General features: G+C 39.9%; 1 protein-coding gene across 2 annotated transcripts in view; it reads left to right on the plus strand.

Moving 5' to 3' along the window:
* The window catches only part of LOC114506429 (FYN-binding protein 1-like), an 87,868-nt gene that overhangs the window by 42,044 nt on the left and 30,418 nt on the right, over positions 1–15,406 (plus strand). The window contains exons 2-3 of one of the 2 annotated variants that reach the window (XM_028524164.2): positions 3,013–3,169; positions 14,092–14,155. In XM_028524164.2, coding sequence (XP_028379965.1) covers positions 3,013–3,169; positions 14,092–14,155 — 221 coding nt within the window. The remainder of the gene's footprint in view (positions 1–3,012; positions 3,170–14,091; positions 14,156–15,406) is intronic. The other variant, XM_036020191.1, reaches the window with a different exon arrangement.

Consider the following 15,406-nt stretch of genomic DNA (forward strand, 5'->3'; position numbering starts at 1 on the left):
CTTAACCAAGTCACCCAACAGGTAAGTGGTGAGGCCGGAATCCAAACCCGGGCACTCCGACTGCAGAGCTGGCACACTTGGTCACAGTGGATTCTCTGTGTGTACCAGAGCCATGACACTGGCAAAGGCAAATCCCAGGATCAGGATCACAGCTGTGTGACAGCCCTTGAAGGCAACCAGATCAAATTAGAGCAAATGGAAAGAGGCAATATATTGGAAGTGGCCAACTAAATGACAGGTCTAATTTGGTAGAAAGTGTTTAGAAGTATTTAAAAACTATTGGAAATTGTGAGAAGAAAGTGTTCCAAAGAAAACTTTGCAAATGACAAACTTACTCTAAGAAAAGAGTAAGTTGAATGAGACAGAAAATTATAGTATTGTATACTACCTGACTCAGCAAAGAACAATGTTTGCCTAGTCATGATCATGGAAACAATCGATACAAATTTAATTTTTTAGAAAAATCATGCTCTTGCTATATTGGAAAGGAAAAGGAAGGAAAGCAAAATCCACATCTATTAAGCAGAAAGTCAATAATATTTTTAAAAATCATGAATCAAGCAGTATATATGTATGTAAATGCAAAAGAAACATCTCAAATGTTGAAGTGTTATTGTATGTTGGTCACTGACTTGCCAATTCCTGAGCATGTATTTGTTTGATAAAAGCGAAATTAAAACAAGAAAGGTAGAATTTTCCCGTAATATTGTCAAAGATTCAAAACAGAAATGCCAATGTTGGCAAAAGGAATGAAAATGAGCTCTCTCATGCTAACAGAGGAAGCTTTCAGTTGGTATGTCTCTGGGAGATAATTTGATATTTGTAAAAATAAATATATAAATAAAAAGCCCTAAAAATGTTGTTTGACCCAGCATTTCTTCTTAATGGGTTTATCCTAAGAAAAAATTTTAAAGAAGCGTACAAAGATTAAGCCATTTATTACAGCAAAAAAGAAAAGAATTATATAAATATCTAATTTTAGAGCTCTGTTTATTTTTAAATCATGGTGGAGTTACATGAAGAACAATAGTTTAATAACTTAAAATTATATTTATATTAACCTGAAAAGATATTTATGAATATTGAGAAAAATAAAAAGCTGATAGCAAAATAGCAAAATGCTCTCATTTTATTCCCCTCTTATAATGTCTTAAAATACATATAACCCAGTAGTTACTGCTTGGTGATAGAATTATAGGTAATTCATATATATTTAGTTTTCCTTATTCTGTATTATAATTTCTGCAATATATATGATTTACATGTGAGACTTTAAATAGGTTTCAATGTTTAAAAATCACACCTCAAACAAAACGTACTTCTCATACATATTTCAAAGATTCAAGGAGATCATCAAAAACAGGTAAAAATGTGTTATCTATGAGAACAGACACAAAAGCTAAACCTCTGTGCTATAAAATGATGGGTCAGATGAAAAATAATCTACATCTGGAAAACAAAGAATGTGGCATTCAAGTCGATACAGGCTTGTTCACAAAATCCATCATATAAAGCTAAGGTTTATAAAAGTAAGAGAATTTCCTTTGGTTTGTTTACTTTCTATTATGAAATACTTCATTAATATACTCTACACATAGATTTAATAATTTTTAAGGTTTCCTTAAACAAGGTAAAAAATATTTTTAAGAGTAGGAATTAAATTCAAAGAATTTATCTATCTCAAGAAATGGAACATTTATCAAGTAATCATCGGGGAAATGCAAATCAAAAGCACAGTGAAATGTCACCTCCCACTTGTTAGACTGGGTGTCATAAAAAAAGACATGAGATGAAAAATGCCAGGAAGTGGAGAAAAGGCAACATGTGTGCATTGTTGGTGGGGATGTAAATTCGTGCATCCACTATGGAAAACAGGATGGCGTTTCCTCGAGAAGATAATGTTAGACCAACCGTGTGACCCGGCACTCCCACTGCCGGGTATCTACACAGAGGACACAAAGCCATTGCCTCAAAGAGATTGCCGCACTCCTGTGTCCATAGCCACCTTATTCATGACAGCCATGGTATGGAAATGAGCTGTGTCCAATTACAGAGGAATGGGTAAAGAAAATATGGTAAATACATATGGCGGGATGTCATTCAGCCTTAAAGAATGGAAATCCTGCTATTTGTGACAACATGGATGAATAAGGAGGACATTATACTGAGTAAAATCAGCCAGAGAAAGATAAATATTGCAAGATATGAGTTATGTGTATAATCTTAAAAAAAAAGTTGAATTCATCAAAATAGAGTAGAAAAGTGGATGCCAGGGGCTAAGGGTGGGGGAAATAGGGACAGGTAGGTAAAAGGGTGCAAACTCTCAGTTATAAGATACGTAAAGTTTGGCTCTAGCGAGTGTAGCTCAGTGGATTGAGCACAGGCTGCAAACCAAGGGTTGCTGGTTTGATTCCCAGTCAGGGCACATGCCTCGGTTGTGGGCCAGGTCCCCAGTAGGGGGCATGTGAGAGGCAACTACACATTGATATTTCTCTCCCTCTCTTTCTCCTTTCTTTCCCTGCTCTCTAAAAATAAATAAATAATATCTTTAAAAAATATATGTAAAGTTTGAGGATCTAACATTTAACATGGTATCTATAGTTAGTAACACTGTATTGTGTGCTTGAAATTTGCTAGGAGAATAGACTATAAATATTCTTCCCCTCCTCCCACAAAAAAGTAAATATGTGAGGTGATGGATGTGTTAATTAACTCATGGAAGGAATCCTTTAATGATATATAGGTATGTAAAATTATCATGTTGTACACTTAAATATCTCACAATTTTATTTGTCAATTATACCTCAATAAGGCTGAAAAAAATAAAAGAAACGGAACATTAAAAATGCCATGTCCCATGATACTTAGGATATTAGACTCTCCAAAGCATCGACTTCAGATCCATTCCTTACATTTTATATCTAAAATTCTCATTTCTACACAAGGGAGTAACCATTTCTTGTGCTTTGAAGACTCGTCTTAATTCATGGTGTTGTTTGTTTTGCTTTTTAGGTACCAGCAAAGGCCAACCACCTTTCTCAACAACTTCCGTACCACCGCCCCCACCGTCCCATCCAGCCAGCCAACCGCCCTTGCCAGCTTCCCACCCGACACAACCGCCAGTCCCAAGTCTACCTCCCAGAAACATCAAACCTCCTCTAGATCTAAAGTAAGCAGAAGATTATCTTGTCATGCCTTTGTCAGCCTCTTGCCATAGATTTCCAAACTGTGCTTGGCTGGATGCTGAGAGTTCCATGGTAACCTGCTGGGGCCCCAGGGGTGGACCACTGGCGGGGAGACGGGGTGTCTAAGCAGGCTGCTCTCTGACCTCCAGCACCTCCAGCCACTCTTGTTTGTCTGTGTTTGCAGTAGTTTGCCCCTTGAGCATTTACTAGGAGAAAATTCCCGCTGCCTGATGCGGGTCAGCACCCCCCACCCTCACCTCAACCACCATCATTACCATCACCACTCCAGCATCTCCACCATCGTTATCACCACCACCACCACCACCAGGTTTTACTGACAGCCTGTGGTGTGCTGGGCATTTTACATACGTACTCCCTATAATCTTCTCAAGTGTGTAACGTTTCATCGTTCCCCAGACGAGGGAATGGAACTCTACAGAGGCTAAACAGCTTCTGCAAGATCATGCAAGAATAGAGTAGATATTGGAGCCAGTGTCCGTCTGAGTCCAAAGGAAAGCAGGTTTTCTCCCATTCTGCAGGTTTGGGGCTGTTTTAAAAACCTAGGAAACTTTTATTCAAGCTTAAATTTTTTTAGATGGTACTTTTTAGAAATGTTAAAACTATAGGGGTTTCCGTACAGGCTCTTTATCCGTGATTTACCAGGATGGGTGGGGGCGGGGAGGAAAAAGCAAGTGGAAGATTGGAATGGAATGCAATGTTGTTTTAAAAAGAAATATCCAGTCAGTGGCAAGCCTGCCTCCTATGGCCCGTGGGGCTAGATTTTCCCTTTCTCCTTCTAGAAAATTGCTGTCCGTGATTCTCCTGCACCACCAATAAGTAATATCCCCAAATATTCAACTATAGTCTGTTTTCCCTTCCCTTGAAGCCCCTACCAGATTGATGCTCTTTACATTCAAAGTCTCAATATCCATAACCCAGATAATAGAATCTGCTCATCTGATTGACAGTTTTCTCTAAATTTCTAAGGTTACAGTTGAGAGCAGGGGTGGCAAACGCATTAGTCAGGGGTAAGCTCCAGTGTGTTTCACTTTATTATGCTTTGGGGAGGATGTGAAGGCAGGAACCAGAGAGTGTTGGAGGAGCTCAGTGGCGAGGAGTATCTTCTATATGGCCTACAGTGTGCGTCCATGTTAACCGCACACCCTTCCAAACTTGTGAGCTTATAAATTGTAATGTAAAGTCTGTAACACCCCATGATATGCAGCTACCAAATAAGAGGGTAAGCCATCTGCCTACTGACATATAAAGGCTCAGTAAAGATTAGTTTCATTAAAATAACGAATTACTATGTGTTCTCCAATACACCTGATTTCTGTGTGAATGGTTGTCCTTTCACATGTATTAATCCTGTTTCCTTTTCTTAATTTCTTTCCTATTTTGATAAATTTAACCAACTATATTTCACACTTAGCATTTTTAAGGTTTTTTTAAAGATTTTATTTATTTATTTTTAGAGAGGGAAGGGAGGGAGAAAGAGAGAGATAAACATCAATGTGCGGTTGTTGGGGGCCATGGCCTGCAACCCAGGAATGTGCCCTGACTGGGAATTGAACCTGCGATACTTTGGTTCACAGCCCACGCTCAATCCACTGAGTTATGCCAGCCAGGGCCACACTTAGCATTTTGAATTTTATTGTGCGACCTTATCCCAATGACAGACTTCAGTTAGGCTTCTGGATTCTGTGTAATTCTAGTGAGAAATTGTGATGAATGCCTGGAGCATGAATTCCTGAACATTTATAAGACATGGAGACCAGTACATAATAGTTTGATCAAAGAAATCGAGGAGAGAAGGAGTATTTGGCACCATTCCTGCTGTCTGCAGATCCCTGAGACCATAAATGTTTGATGATTTTCTAATGGGATCACGAGACTGTCCCTAGAGTAGTACTGACAGCTAAGGCTTATCATGATAACACTCTCCTTCCAAGGCTGGGAATGGACACACTGGGGGTGCTCTTGCCCCCAGCCATGGAGATGCAATGCACATGTGATGCTGCTTCCCCAGAAAGCCTGTTAGGGACAGGCTTTTATTGAGAGCTAGTCCCATAGGCACCTGCTACCTAGCAACTTCCAAAATACCAGACTTCTGGAAAAAATCAGAAGTTCATCATAAATCACATTGTGTATACAGTCTAGGAGTGGCAAACCACTCTTAACAATTAGGCAGCTTTTCATATCAGAGTACAAGCCAAGGGCCAACCTTTCTTTGTAGAAGGATCTTCTAAATATAACAGTTTCGGGCCTGCTGTGTTAACTCTTTTCTGCGAACCTCCCCCTAAAATCCATTATGGTAAGGTGTGGAGTAAAAAGTTGTGGGAGAAAGAAAGGATTTCAAAAATAGCCCTTTAGCCTATGCAGCTCCTTCATATGGATGCTGGTCAGTTTCCCAGCTCTGCAGGGAATTCCTGGAAAGTTGAAAGGGGCCTGCAGACCAGCTAGGCTCAAATTCTCACTTGAAGAAAGCCTAGCACAAACCACCAACTGTAATAAACTTTACCTCACCCCTGTTTCCATCTTATTAAGGGCTTCTCGTTGGAAAGTCTGATTCATCTCAGAGTTGTCAACTCCACAAAATGCAGACTCTCGGAAGAAAGCAGGAGAGGAACAAGAGTCTTAGGTGTCATATTGCCTAGACCAACTATAATCGGAGTATCTGAAAGTTCATTGTTAAGTGGAGGGCATAGAGGGAATGAACGCTAAAGCACGTCTCTGAGATAGTATTTTTTTCAGAAACAAAAATGTGATATATCATGAAAAGTTGTGGGTTCTCATCAGAGAGCTCAAGCAAATTCCAAAGTGAAGAAATATCTTGGTTAGAAACTTTCCCCCAAGTAGAGGAAGCTAGATAAGACACAAAGAGGAAATGAAAGCAAAATGGATCTTGATAGCCTGGCTGAAAATTTTATATGTAACGCAGAAGGTAAATTTATGGCTTGATCTTTACTTAAAATTGTGAGATGTGGGTGTTTCTGTGCTTCACAACACCACCCTTCAAACACACACCTGGGCACGTCCCAGGTGCTCCTGCCGCAGGGCTGCAAATGCCGTTCCTCTATTCTCCAATCACTGGCCACTCTCAGGTCAAGATCAAAGAGATTATTTTACAGCCACTCAACAACTATTTTTTAAGCCACTACTCTGTGCCTTTGCAGTAAGAGTTCAGGCAGTAGTGAATAAAGCAAAGGCCCCTGCCCACATAAATCGGGGGCAAGAGAGCAAAGGAATTAGAATGATAAACAGGTAAAAGATACAGTATGTTAGGAAACATCGATTACTGTGGGAGAAAACACCACAGGGCTGGGCGGTGCCGTGTGAAGGTGAGACAGAGGGGCGGCGTGTTAACAACTTTACCCAGAGGTCAGGGTGGCTCCCTTAGCAGCAAGGTTGTGCTTGAGCAGACCCAACGAAGTGAGGGAGCTAGGCATGCAGGTATTGGTGGGGAAACAGGTCCAGGCAGAAAAAAAAAACAGACAGAACAAAGACCTAGAATATTCAAAGACGAGGAAGAAGCTGGAGTCTTCTCCTGCTATCCCTTCCCTTGGGAAGGTGCTTGAGCTCGTGCAGGGCCTTGTGGGACGTGATAGAGACTGTGGCTCTTTTCCTAAGTGAAAGGGAACCACAAAAAGAGGTTGTGCAGTGATGTTTTCTGACTTGCGTTTTTTAAAAAATTCCCTTAACAGCCGTTTGATAAGAGATGGCGGGCAAATGTTGAAGCAGGGAAAGTGGGCAGAAACTGCAGAAACACAGGCAACATGTAGAGGGCGCTCTCCCCAGGGCGGAGTCGTGAGAGGTGCCCAGATTCTGGATATGTTTTGAAACAGAATTTGGATTTGGGATGTGAGAGAAAACAGGGTTGAAGATGGCTCCCAGGTTTTGGCCTGAGCAACACTGAGGACGATGCTCCCATCTACTGAAACAGGAGGGGCTGCAGGGGGGCAAGTTTGGGTAGGGAAGGGTGGCAGGGTGTGGCTATGCGAAGCTTAAGGTGTCTCTGAAACATCCCAGTGGAGATGTGGAGGAGGCAATCGGGTATAAGGAGTGATGGGTTTTGGAGAGTCTGGTTTAAAAATATAAATTTGACAGTCATAGGCATATATGCCACACTTAAAGTCACCAGACTATTATAGTTCCCCAAGGACGTGAGTATAAAACTAGAGAGAAGAAACAAGCCCTGGTGCACTTGAACTCCGCTGGGCCTGGGAGAAGAAAAATCAGGGAAGGAGAATAAAAAAGAACAACCAATAAAGTTGTTCCTAACGTCTAGGAAAAAACCAAGATAGTATTCTGAACGGGGAAGCAGTGATTGCCTGTATCAGAGGCTATGAGGACCAATAAGCGAGCACTATGGAGGTCAGTGTGGATGGAAGTTCCTGGAGCCGTGGGGACCCAGGCCTGACTGAGTTTTAAAATAGCAACAAAGGAAAGGAATGGATAGACAGCATGTTAAAGGAGGAAAGGAAAGAAAAGAAATAGAGCAGTAACCAGTGAAGAAACAGAATCAAGACTTTTGTTTTAACATGGAAGAAACAGGAGTGTATTTGTATGCTAATGAGAAAGATCCAATAAAGAGGGGAAATGATAGTGACAAAGGAAGGAAAGAATTCCTGGAACCAGGAACTAGAGCAGCTGGGATGGGTGCTCAGGTGAGGGGCCGACTTTCAAAGGAATAATGAGCATGTAAGGTTGTTATTCTTCCCAGGATGGAGAGTCTGCATTGCTTAAGGCAAGAAAACAAATCTCTCCGGAGGAAGGAATTTCAGCAGACAGGATGCCTTTATCACCTGCCTTCTCCCAAGAAGTCGCTTGCAATTATATCATTCAGGTCAGGATGCCATGGGAATGGAAAAGATTGGAGGCAGGTAAAAGTTACAAGTGAGAAGTAGCTTTAAAAATAAAGTGGTGGAGGCCCAAGTTATCTTGCGTTTTAAATTGTATTGTTTCCCCACCTAGTGGTCAGAAATCAGCTAGTTATGGTTTCTACTATTGCACTCAGACATCTGAGGAGGAACCGACATGGATCAAAAGAGCATGTTTATCATTATTAGTGTTCAGACCAACATCTCCAGTGTCACACGCTTTTCTGAGCTGTTTAAAAAAAATAAGTTAAATTTTAACAGCATGACTAATTGTTCATGAGAAAACAGAGTCAATGGTTGAATACTTTGAAATACAGAACAAATTACATGGTTATTAATAGTAATGAGACAGGAAGAGTGAGGTAATAAGAAATAATAAATAATGGGAAGTGACTAAGGAGGGGAAAGGAAAGGTTAACAGTGTTTTTCCCTGCGGTCATTCATAGTCAGTTTAAGCTTTGTTCGGATTTTTTTTTGTGGCTCTAAAATTAGGGGAAACTTAAGAATTTACCATTATAACCTTTTTATTAATTAGAAATGCTTTAAATGCTCCTGGATCTGAGACTTGCCACATCAAGTGCGCACTGGCATCATCTTCTCTAACTCCGTTTGGGGAGCTGTCGGAGTTCCCTCACTCTCCGTACACTGGATGTCGTGTAGGGAGAAGACATGTTCCAGGGTAACGTTCATGGGGCTTCACTTCAGTGAGGGCAGGTAGAACACAGACTTATGTGCCACTCAGATTTCTCCCTTCTTTGAAAACACAAATGACAAAAGCTAAAGTCGTGAGTAGGAGTCATGAATGCAATGATGCCAAAAGGTCAACAGGCTCACCTCTTTAACAGTCAGGAAACAGCTTCAATGTTTTCCCAAAAGGACAGTCACAATGACGGCAGTAACGTTACTCTTCCTACTTAATTCTGCTCGCCGTAGCGTAACAACAAGAACTCTGGTGAAAGGCCTCCTGGACTGGACATACTATTAGAGCAAACCATACGCGCCCTTTGCTTCCTCTCTACCCACTCCCTCTGTTTAGTTGCCCATGTCCTAGGCTGTGGCTCGTCTCACTGTTTGCCTCTCCAGCTCCCACGGAGCTGTTCTCTCTGCCTGGAACCCTCCTTCTGAGCAAACGGGGGCACTGATCTGGATTTATTCCTGACACTCGTGTAGTGCTCCTCATTTTCCCTTTCACTCCTCACTAGCATCCCTATTCCTATCTCTAGTCCGTGTTTGTTGAATGTTTCCACGTTATACATTTGTGCATTCAGACCTATATAAATGAACTAAGATTTACATGCTATAATGTTGGACCCATGAGTAAGTGTGTGCATGCAAACATGCTCTACAAGTAACAAATGGTTTGCATGATGTGTAGATATAAGTATGAATGTGATATGCAACTAGCCTGCATTTTGCTAGTATTATTCATCCAAGTGTTTTAGCAAGTAAACTACAAGTCTGGTAGTATTTTTTACTTAATATCCTTCTTCATAAATGCTAATAAATAATTCACTTAAATAGTGAAAGTTAATTTAGTTTCTTACTATTACTAAGACATCATTAATTCATCAAAAAAATTCTATACATGACAGAAATTATTCTAATAACTTACTAAAAATGACAGTCATGTTAATAAATTAACTAACAAAGTGACAGTCTCTTTCCTCCAGGGGCTTATGGTCTCAGAACAGGAAGAGAAACACGCGTCAGTTTCTCTGTAATTACGGTAATGCAGAATAATCGCTACAAGGGAACAATGTATGGCAAAGAAGGTGCGGCTGCATGGGTTTAGGGGATCAGGGATGACTTCCCGGAAGACGGAGTATTTAAGGAGAAGCTAAAAGATTAGGAAGGGTCACAGGCAGGGGATGATGAGAAGGGGAACAGCAGGGGTAAGCATGGAAGAACAAAAAACTAGAGAGTGTTCGGAGTAAGTCAGTTCACTATTAAAATGTGAAAAAAATAATGGAGGGAGAGGAAATAGGAGAAGTAAAACTGCAAAAGAGCAGGCCTGATGGTGAAAACCTTGTATACTCTGGAAAGGGCTGTAGGTGTGATTCTGTAGAAAGTCAGTATATTTTGATGTCTCTGGTGTTTATACCTTGTACTTTTAATTAATATTTAATTCATGAAAGTTTATGCAAAGGCTTAATTTATTTTAAGTACTTAAATTTATGTAATGTAACTTGCTATCCTATTGATATAGCTAGTAAGTTTTATTAAGTAACTATTTTTAGGGGGATCTTTGATTAATGATGGGACAGCTCACACTAAGTTCTTTCAAATTAATAGTTTTATTTATAAATTTAGTTAATTCCCTTACACGGTTTACATTGAATGTAAAAATTTATATATTGAATTTTTAAGCATTATTTTTAAGCATTTCAGATACCTGACTGAACAAATTTAATAACTCTACTAAGCAAAAACCCTTCCAAGACCTAAATGATTCTTAATCTATTAAACCATAACCAGTCATTTGAGATATTAGAGTTTTATTTGCAATTGGGTTTTCATTATACTTTATAAAATACATATTTATTTTGAAGCAATTTAAGCATACAAAATGCAGGGAGAATAGTATAATGAATTCCCATGTCCCCTTAACCAACTTCAACAATTATAAACTCATCACCAATCTTATTTCATCCACACCCCCACCCACCTGTCCCTCTTCTCAGATTATTTTGAAACTAACACCAAAAATTATATAATTTCATCCATAAATATTTTACTTTTTTAAAGATTTTGTTTATTTTTAGAGAAAGGGTGAGGGAGAGAGAAAGAGAGGGACAGAAACATCAGTGTGTGGTTGCCTTGCACACCCCCCTCAGCAGGAACCTGGCCCGCAACCCAGGCATGTGCCCTGACTGGGAATCAAACTGGCGACCCTTTGGTTCTCAGGCTGGTGCTCGATCCACTGAGCCACACCAGTCAGAGTATCCACAAATATTTTAGTAGGTATCCATAAAAATAGACTCTATTAATACAAAACTTCAAGTCATTGTTCAAATTTCCTATTCTCTCTTAAATTGTGTGGGGGGTTTTTGTTTGTTTGTTTGAATAAGAATCAAAGTCTAATGTCTTCATTAGCTTATATGTTTTATAACTCTTTTTTAAGCTATAAGCTCATCTTCTATCACTGTTTTTATTTATTGCAGTTTATTTCTTGAACAAATCAAGTCGTTTGTGGGCCTGTAGTTGCCCAGTCTAGATTGTGCTGATCTCTTTTCTACAATATAGTTTATGTATTCTCCTTTTGTATGTATTTCTTATAAATTAGTAGCTGGATATAGAAGCAGCTTGATTGAACTTATTTATGTATGCATGTGTCTGTGTCCATGACTCCTTCCTCATGATGGGGAAGTCTTCTGTCCGGAGCTCATAATGTTTGGTTGACTTTCTTAATGATGTCAGCCACCACTGACAATCAACACCTTGGATCTTTCCTTTCAACTAAAATAAAGCCTGAGTCATAAATTTTAAATGATGTGGCACATCTAATTGAATATTCTCTCATGTAACTAATCTCTTAAATATTGTAAATGTTTAAAAATATCAAACACGTGTATATTGTCCCAGTGACTATAAAACTTATTCCACAAATGTTTGTGCCATGGGGTTTGAATTACTTCATCATTTCTGTATTTAATTCTCCATCTTTCAGGATCTAAAAAGGCTCACGAGGAGAAATAAACATCTTGTCATAACCAATCTACACTTAGCTAAATAGAAATCTGTGCATATGTAAGTGGAATTTTAAATGTAGAAGAGTGCGTTTGTTATACTAACAGTTTACGATCACATGTTTGCCATCTGAGGTGGGAACACATATGTCCATGGTAGCTTTCCCTGAGCCACAACTGTACCCACTGGGCTCTTTTTACAGCCTCGGTGATCACAAGGTGCTTCCACCTCACTTTCTTCAAATAGCTTAAATTTTCAACCTATATCTCTTACATTCAAGTAACACTCTTTCCTTGCTCTCTAAGTGTCTTGAGTATGGAAACTAAGAGCAATATAACCTTGTTTTGTGTTAGAAAGGTCATTTTGGCAGCAGCGTGCAGAAGGGGCTGTACTCGTGTCTAGCAGGAGAAAGGAAAGAAAGACGTTAAGTTTGTAGAACTGACAAAACTTGGTTAATTTAATATGAGCCTGAGAAGAGTGAGAAATCAAGGATGACTTGAGGCTTAGGTGAGTATGTGAACTGTGGTGCCATTCACCAAAGTGAGAAACTTGGTAAGGAAAACAGATTTAGGCTGAGATGAAGGGGGAAAACCTCAGCTTCTGAGATGTTAATATAGAGCCTGCAGTTGCACGTCCAAGTAAAGATAGATAGGTAGATAGTGAAATAGATAGATAGATAGATAGATAGATAGATAGATAGAATAAAACTCAAAAATAGGCCTGGACAAAAGATTTCAATATGACTGTCACCAAGTTTAAAATAACATGTGAAGCTTTGGGGGTATTTAAGACGTTCAGAGACAGATATAGAATGAAAAAAAATGAAGAAAGCCCACACCAGAACACAAAGAAACATCATCTCTTAAAGGAGAAGTCAGAGGAAAATAAACCCACAAAGGAAATTGTGGGATAGTGGCCAGAGAGACAAGAGTTGAGACAGGTAAGATTCGTCACTGCAACAAGAGAGACTCAGGGAAGGCAAAATAATCCGTGCTGCTGAGGGCCACAAAGCAGCCAATGGAGTGAGATGCAGGCCAAGAGATGTCCGGTGGATTTGGTAGTTCACTCTTTCAAGGCTGGTTTCAGGAAGGCTTGGCAATAGAAGCTAGGTTGTTCTCAATGAAGAAGTGAGAGAGAGGAGAGGAAGTAACGTCAGTGACTGTAAACATCTTTCTCTACTTCGGCTGGAAAAAAACAGGATTATCTTGTGGGGATACAGAAGGTTTAAAGAGGCAAAGAGAAGTGTTTACTCTTTATAAATGAGAGTCACTTGGGCTGGAGAAGAAAAAGAGTTAGATATTTAGAGATAGAGAGTAAAAGAAGAGGAGCAATACTAATAATATAAATGATATACTGAGGTACAGAAGAAAGGTGATACGATGATTAAAATCACTGATAATTCATATGGGATTAAGAACACAGGTGGAAGGGAAGTTTTTGGTAGGGAGAAGGTAAGGATGTTCATAACTGTGGGTAAGATGTTGGGTTAAAAGAATGTATTTTCTTGCAAGAGTTCACACCCAATAACTGTTATTTTATCAGTGAAATGAGAAACAAGATCACCTGATTACAGGGGAAAGGAAAAGGAGGTTTAAAGAAAGTAGTGAACATTTTGAATAGCCATTGAGAAAGATGATGCAAGAGAAGATGGTCTAGATAAAAAACGTCATGAGATTATAGAATAGTGGAGAGGGTGTAGTGGAAATCAAATGTCAAATTATTTGTAATACCTGAAATCAACAAAATGGCAATTCTCTCCAGCTGTGCTACTCAACTTGAGAGTAGGAATAGAAAGCATAGATGGTTCCGTAAATCATTAGGGATCTCGCAGGCCCAGGTATGAATAATAACTGTTAGGAGCCGTTGGAGCGCAGTGGTTTAGAACCAAGCGCCTGGGAGTCCAAGCCACAAATGACGGGCGTGCAGCCATGTGGGGAACATTTGGGAAAGAGGAAGGAGTCAGGACTGGAACTAATCCTCCGGGGTATCCGCACCATAAAACCCATCCGATGCCTTCAGAATCCCAGGATTGAATTATTGACACACTGCCGTTGTAACAAAAACCACATTGCTGCCCCGGAGCAACGAATTCATCGCCTGTGCTCGCCATGCACGCCCCGGTGGTCGGTGCTCCCTCCCCGGCTCCCCGTTCTGGGCAGCGGTGGCAGCAGCAGGACTATTCCAGTCACTCCAATGGCCTCTGACGTCTTGTGTCAGAGAAGCTATTAAAGAGAAAAGAATAACTTTTAAAAAGTATCTTTTTATTCTTTTTTTCCTTTGTACTGTAAGGTAAGCATCTACGCGTTCCATTTTGACTTCTTCTTCTTTCTTGTTTCCAGAAGCTCGGTAAATGATGACAGTCGAGATGGTGGCATGCACTTGGATGGTAAGGGGCAAACAGATGTTTAATTTATCTTTCTGTTACTTCATGTTACAGGAGTTTACGTTATTCATTCTCGTCAGGTTATTCGTGGGTCGTCATCATCATTGATCCATGCGAGACCCTTCTCTGGCTTTACTTATTTATTCACTCATTTTAGTGACCCACTTCCTTTCCTCTCTTCCCCTTGCCAGGGACAAATATGCTTATGTATTTAGTGTGTGTGTGCGTCTGTACATATTCTCCGCATACCGCTGTGTGTGCGCATATACTTCAGTTTGCATCAACACTACGTTAGCACTCACTTTGATTGTCCTTTTACACTCAACATAATGTGCTTGGGGGGACCCATCCATGTTGCTATATGTACTGTATTTAATTTGTTGCTGTTAACGAGTGCACACGTATTCCACAGTATGCATGTTAAGTACTCCATGGTATGCATCCTATGCATTCACAGTTTACCTGCAACTCACTAGTCCCACAAATAATAATTCAGTGCACCTTCTTGCCCCTGTGTGGACCTCTGAAAGACTTCCCTTATATATATACGATATATATGATATGTGTGTGTATATATATATATACACGCATATATACATATATACATACATATTATATATATCCAGCCAGGAATGGTTGCTCATAAGCTGTGGCATCTTCATTTTGACTGAGTAGGACTAGAGACTCCCCAGAAGACCTTGTCAGTGTAGACCCCCATCAGCAGGGCAGGGACATTCCAAGGTGCCTGCTTTTCACCAGTCCATGGTGTATTGGGCTTTCCCATTGCTTCCAGTCCTATATGTATAAAATGCTATTTCACTTTCATATCTCTGCTTACTATGGAGTCTGAGTACTTCATTTGTTTATTAGTCTTTGTGTTTCCTCTTCTGGAAGTTGCCAGTTTATATCCTTTGATCATTTTTGTAGGGAGAAGGTGAGGGTTGGTGTCCTTTTCTGGCTGACTTGCAGGAGTTCCTTGTATTCCAGATACTAATTCCATGTCAGCTGCAGACATTGCCAATACCTTCTCCCACTTTATTCCGTCTATTAATTTAGCCCATGCTGCCTGAATATACCGTATTTTTCAGACTATAAGACACACTTTCCCCCCATCCCCAAATTTGGGAGGAATAATGGTGGTTAATGCTGTTGTTGAGTTCTGTTTACATTTACATTGGTGAAATATTATGTTATTTATGTTATTAAATGTTTTACCACATTTTTTGCTTCAAAAATTTTTTTCCTATTTTCCTCCTTTTTCTAAAACCTAG

This window comes from Phyllostomus discolor, chromosome 3 (assembly GCF_004126475.2).
Source record: "Phyllostomus discolor isolate MPI-MPIP mPhyDis1 chromosome 3, mPhyDis1.pri.v3, whole genome shotgun sequence".
NCBI classification, from domain to species: Eukaryota; Metazoa; Chordata; class Mammalia; order Chiroptera; family Phyllostomidae; genus Phyllostomus; species Phyllostomus discolor.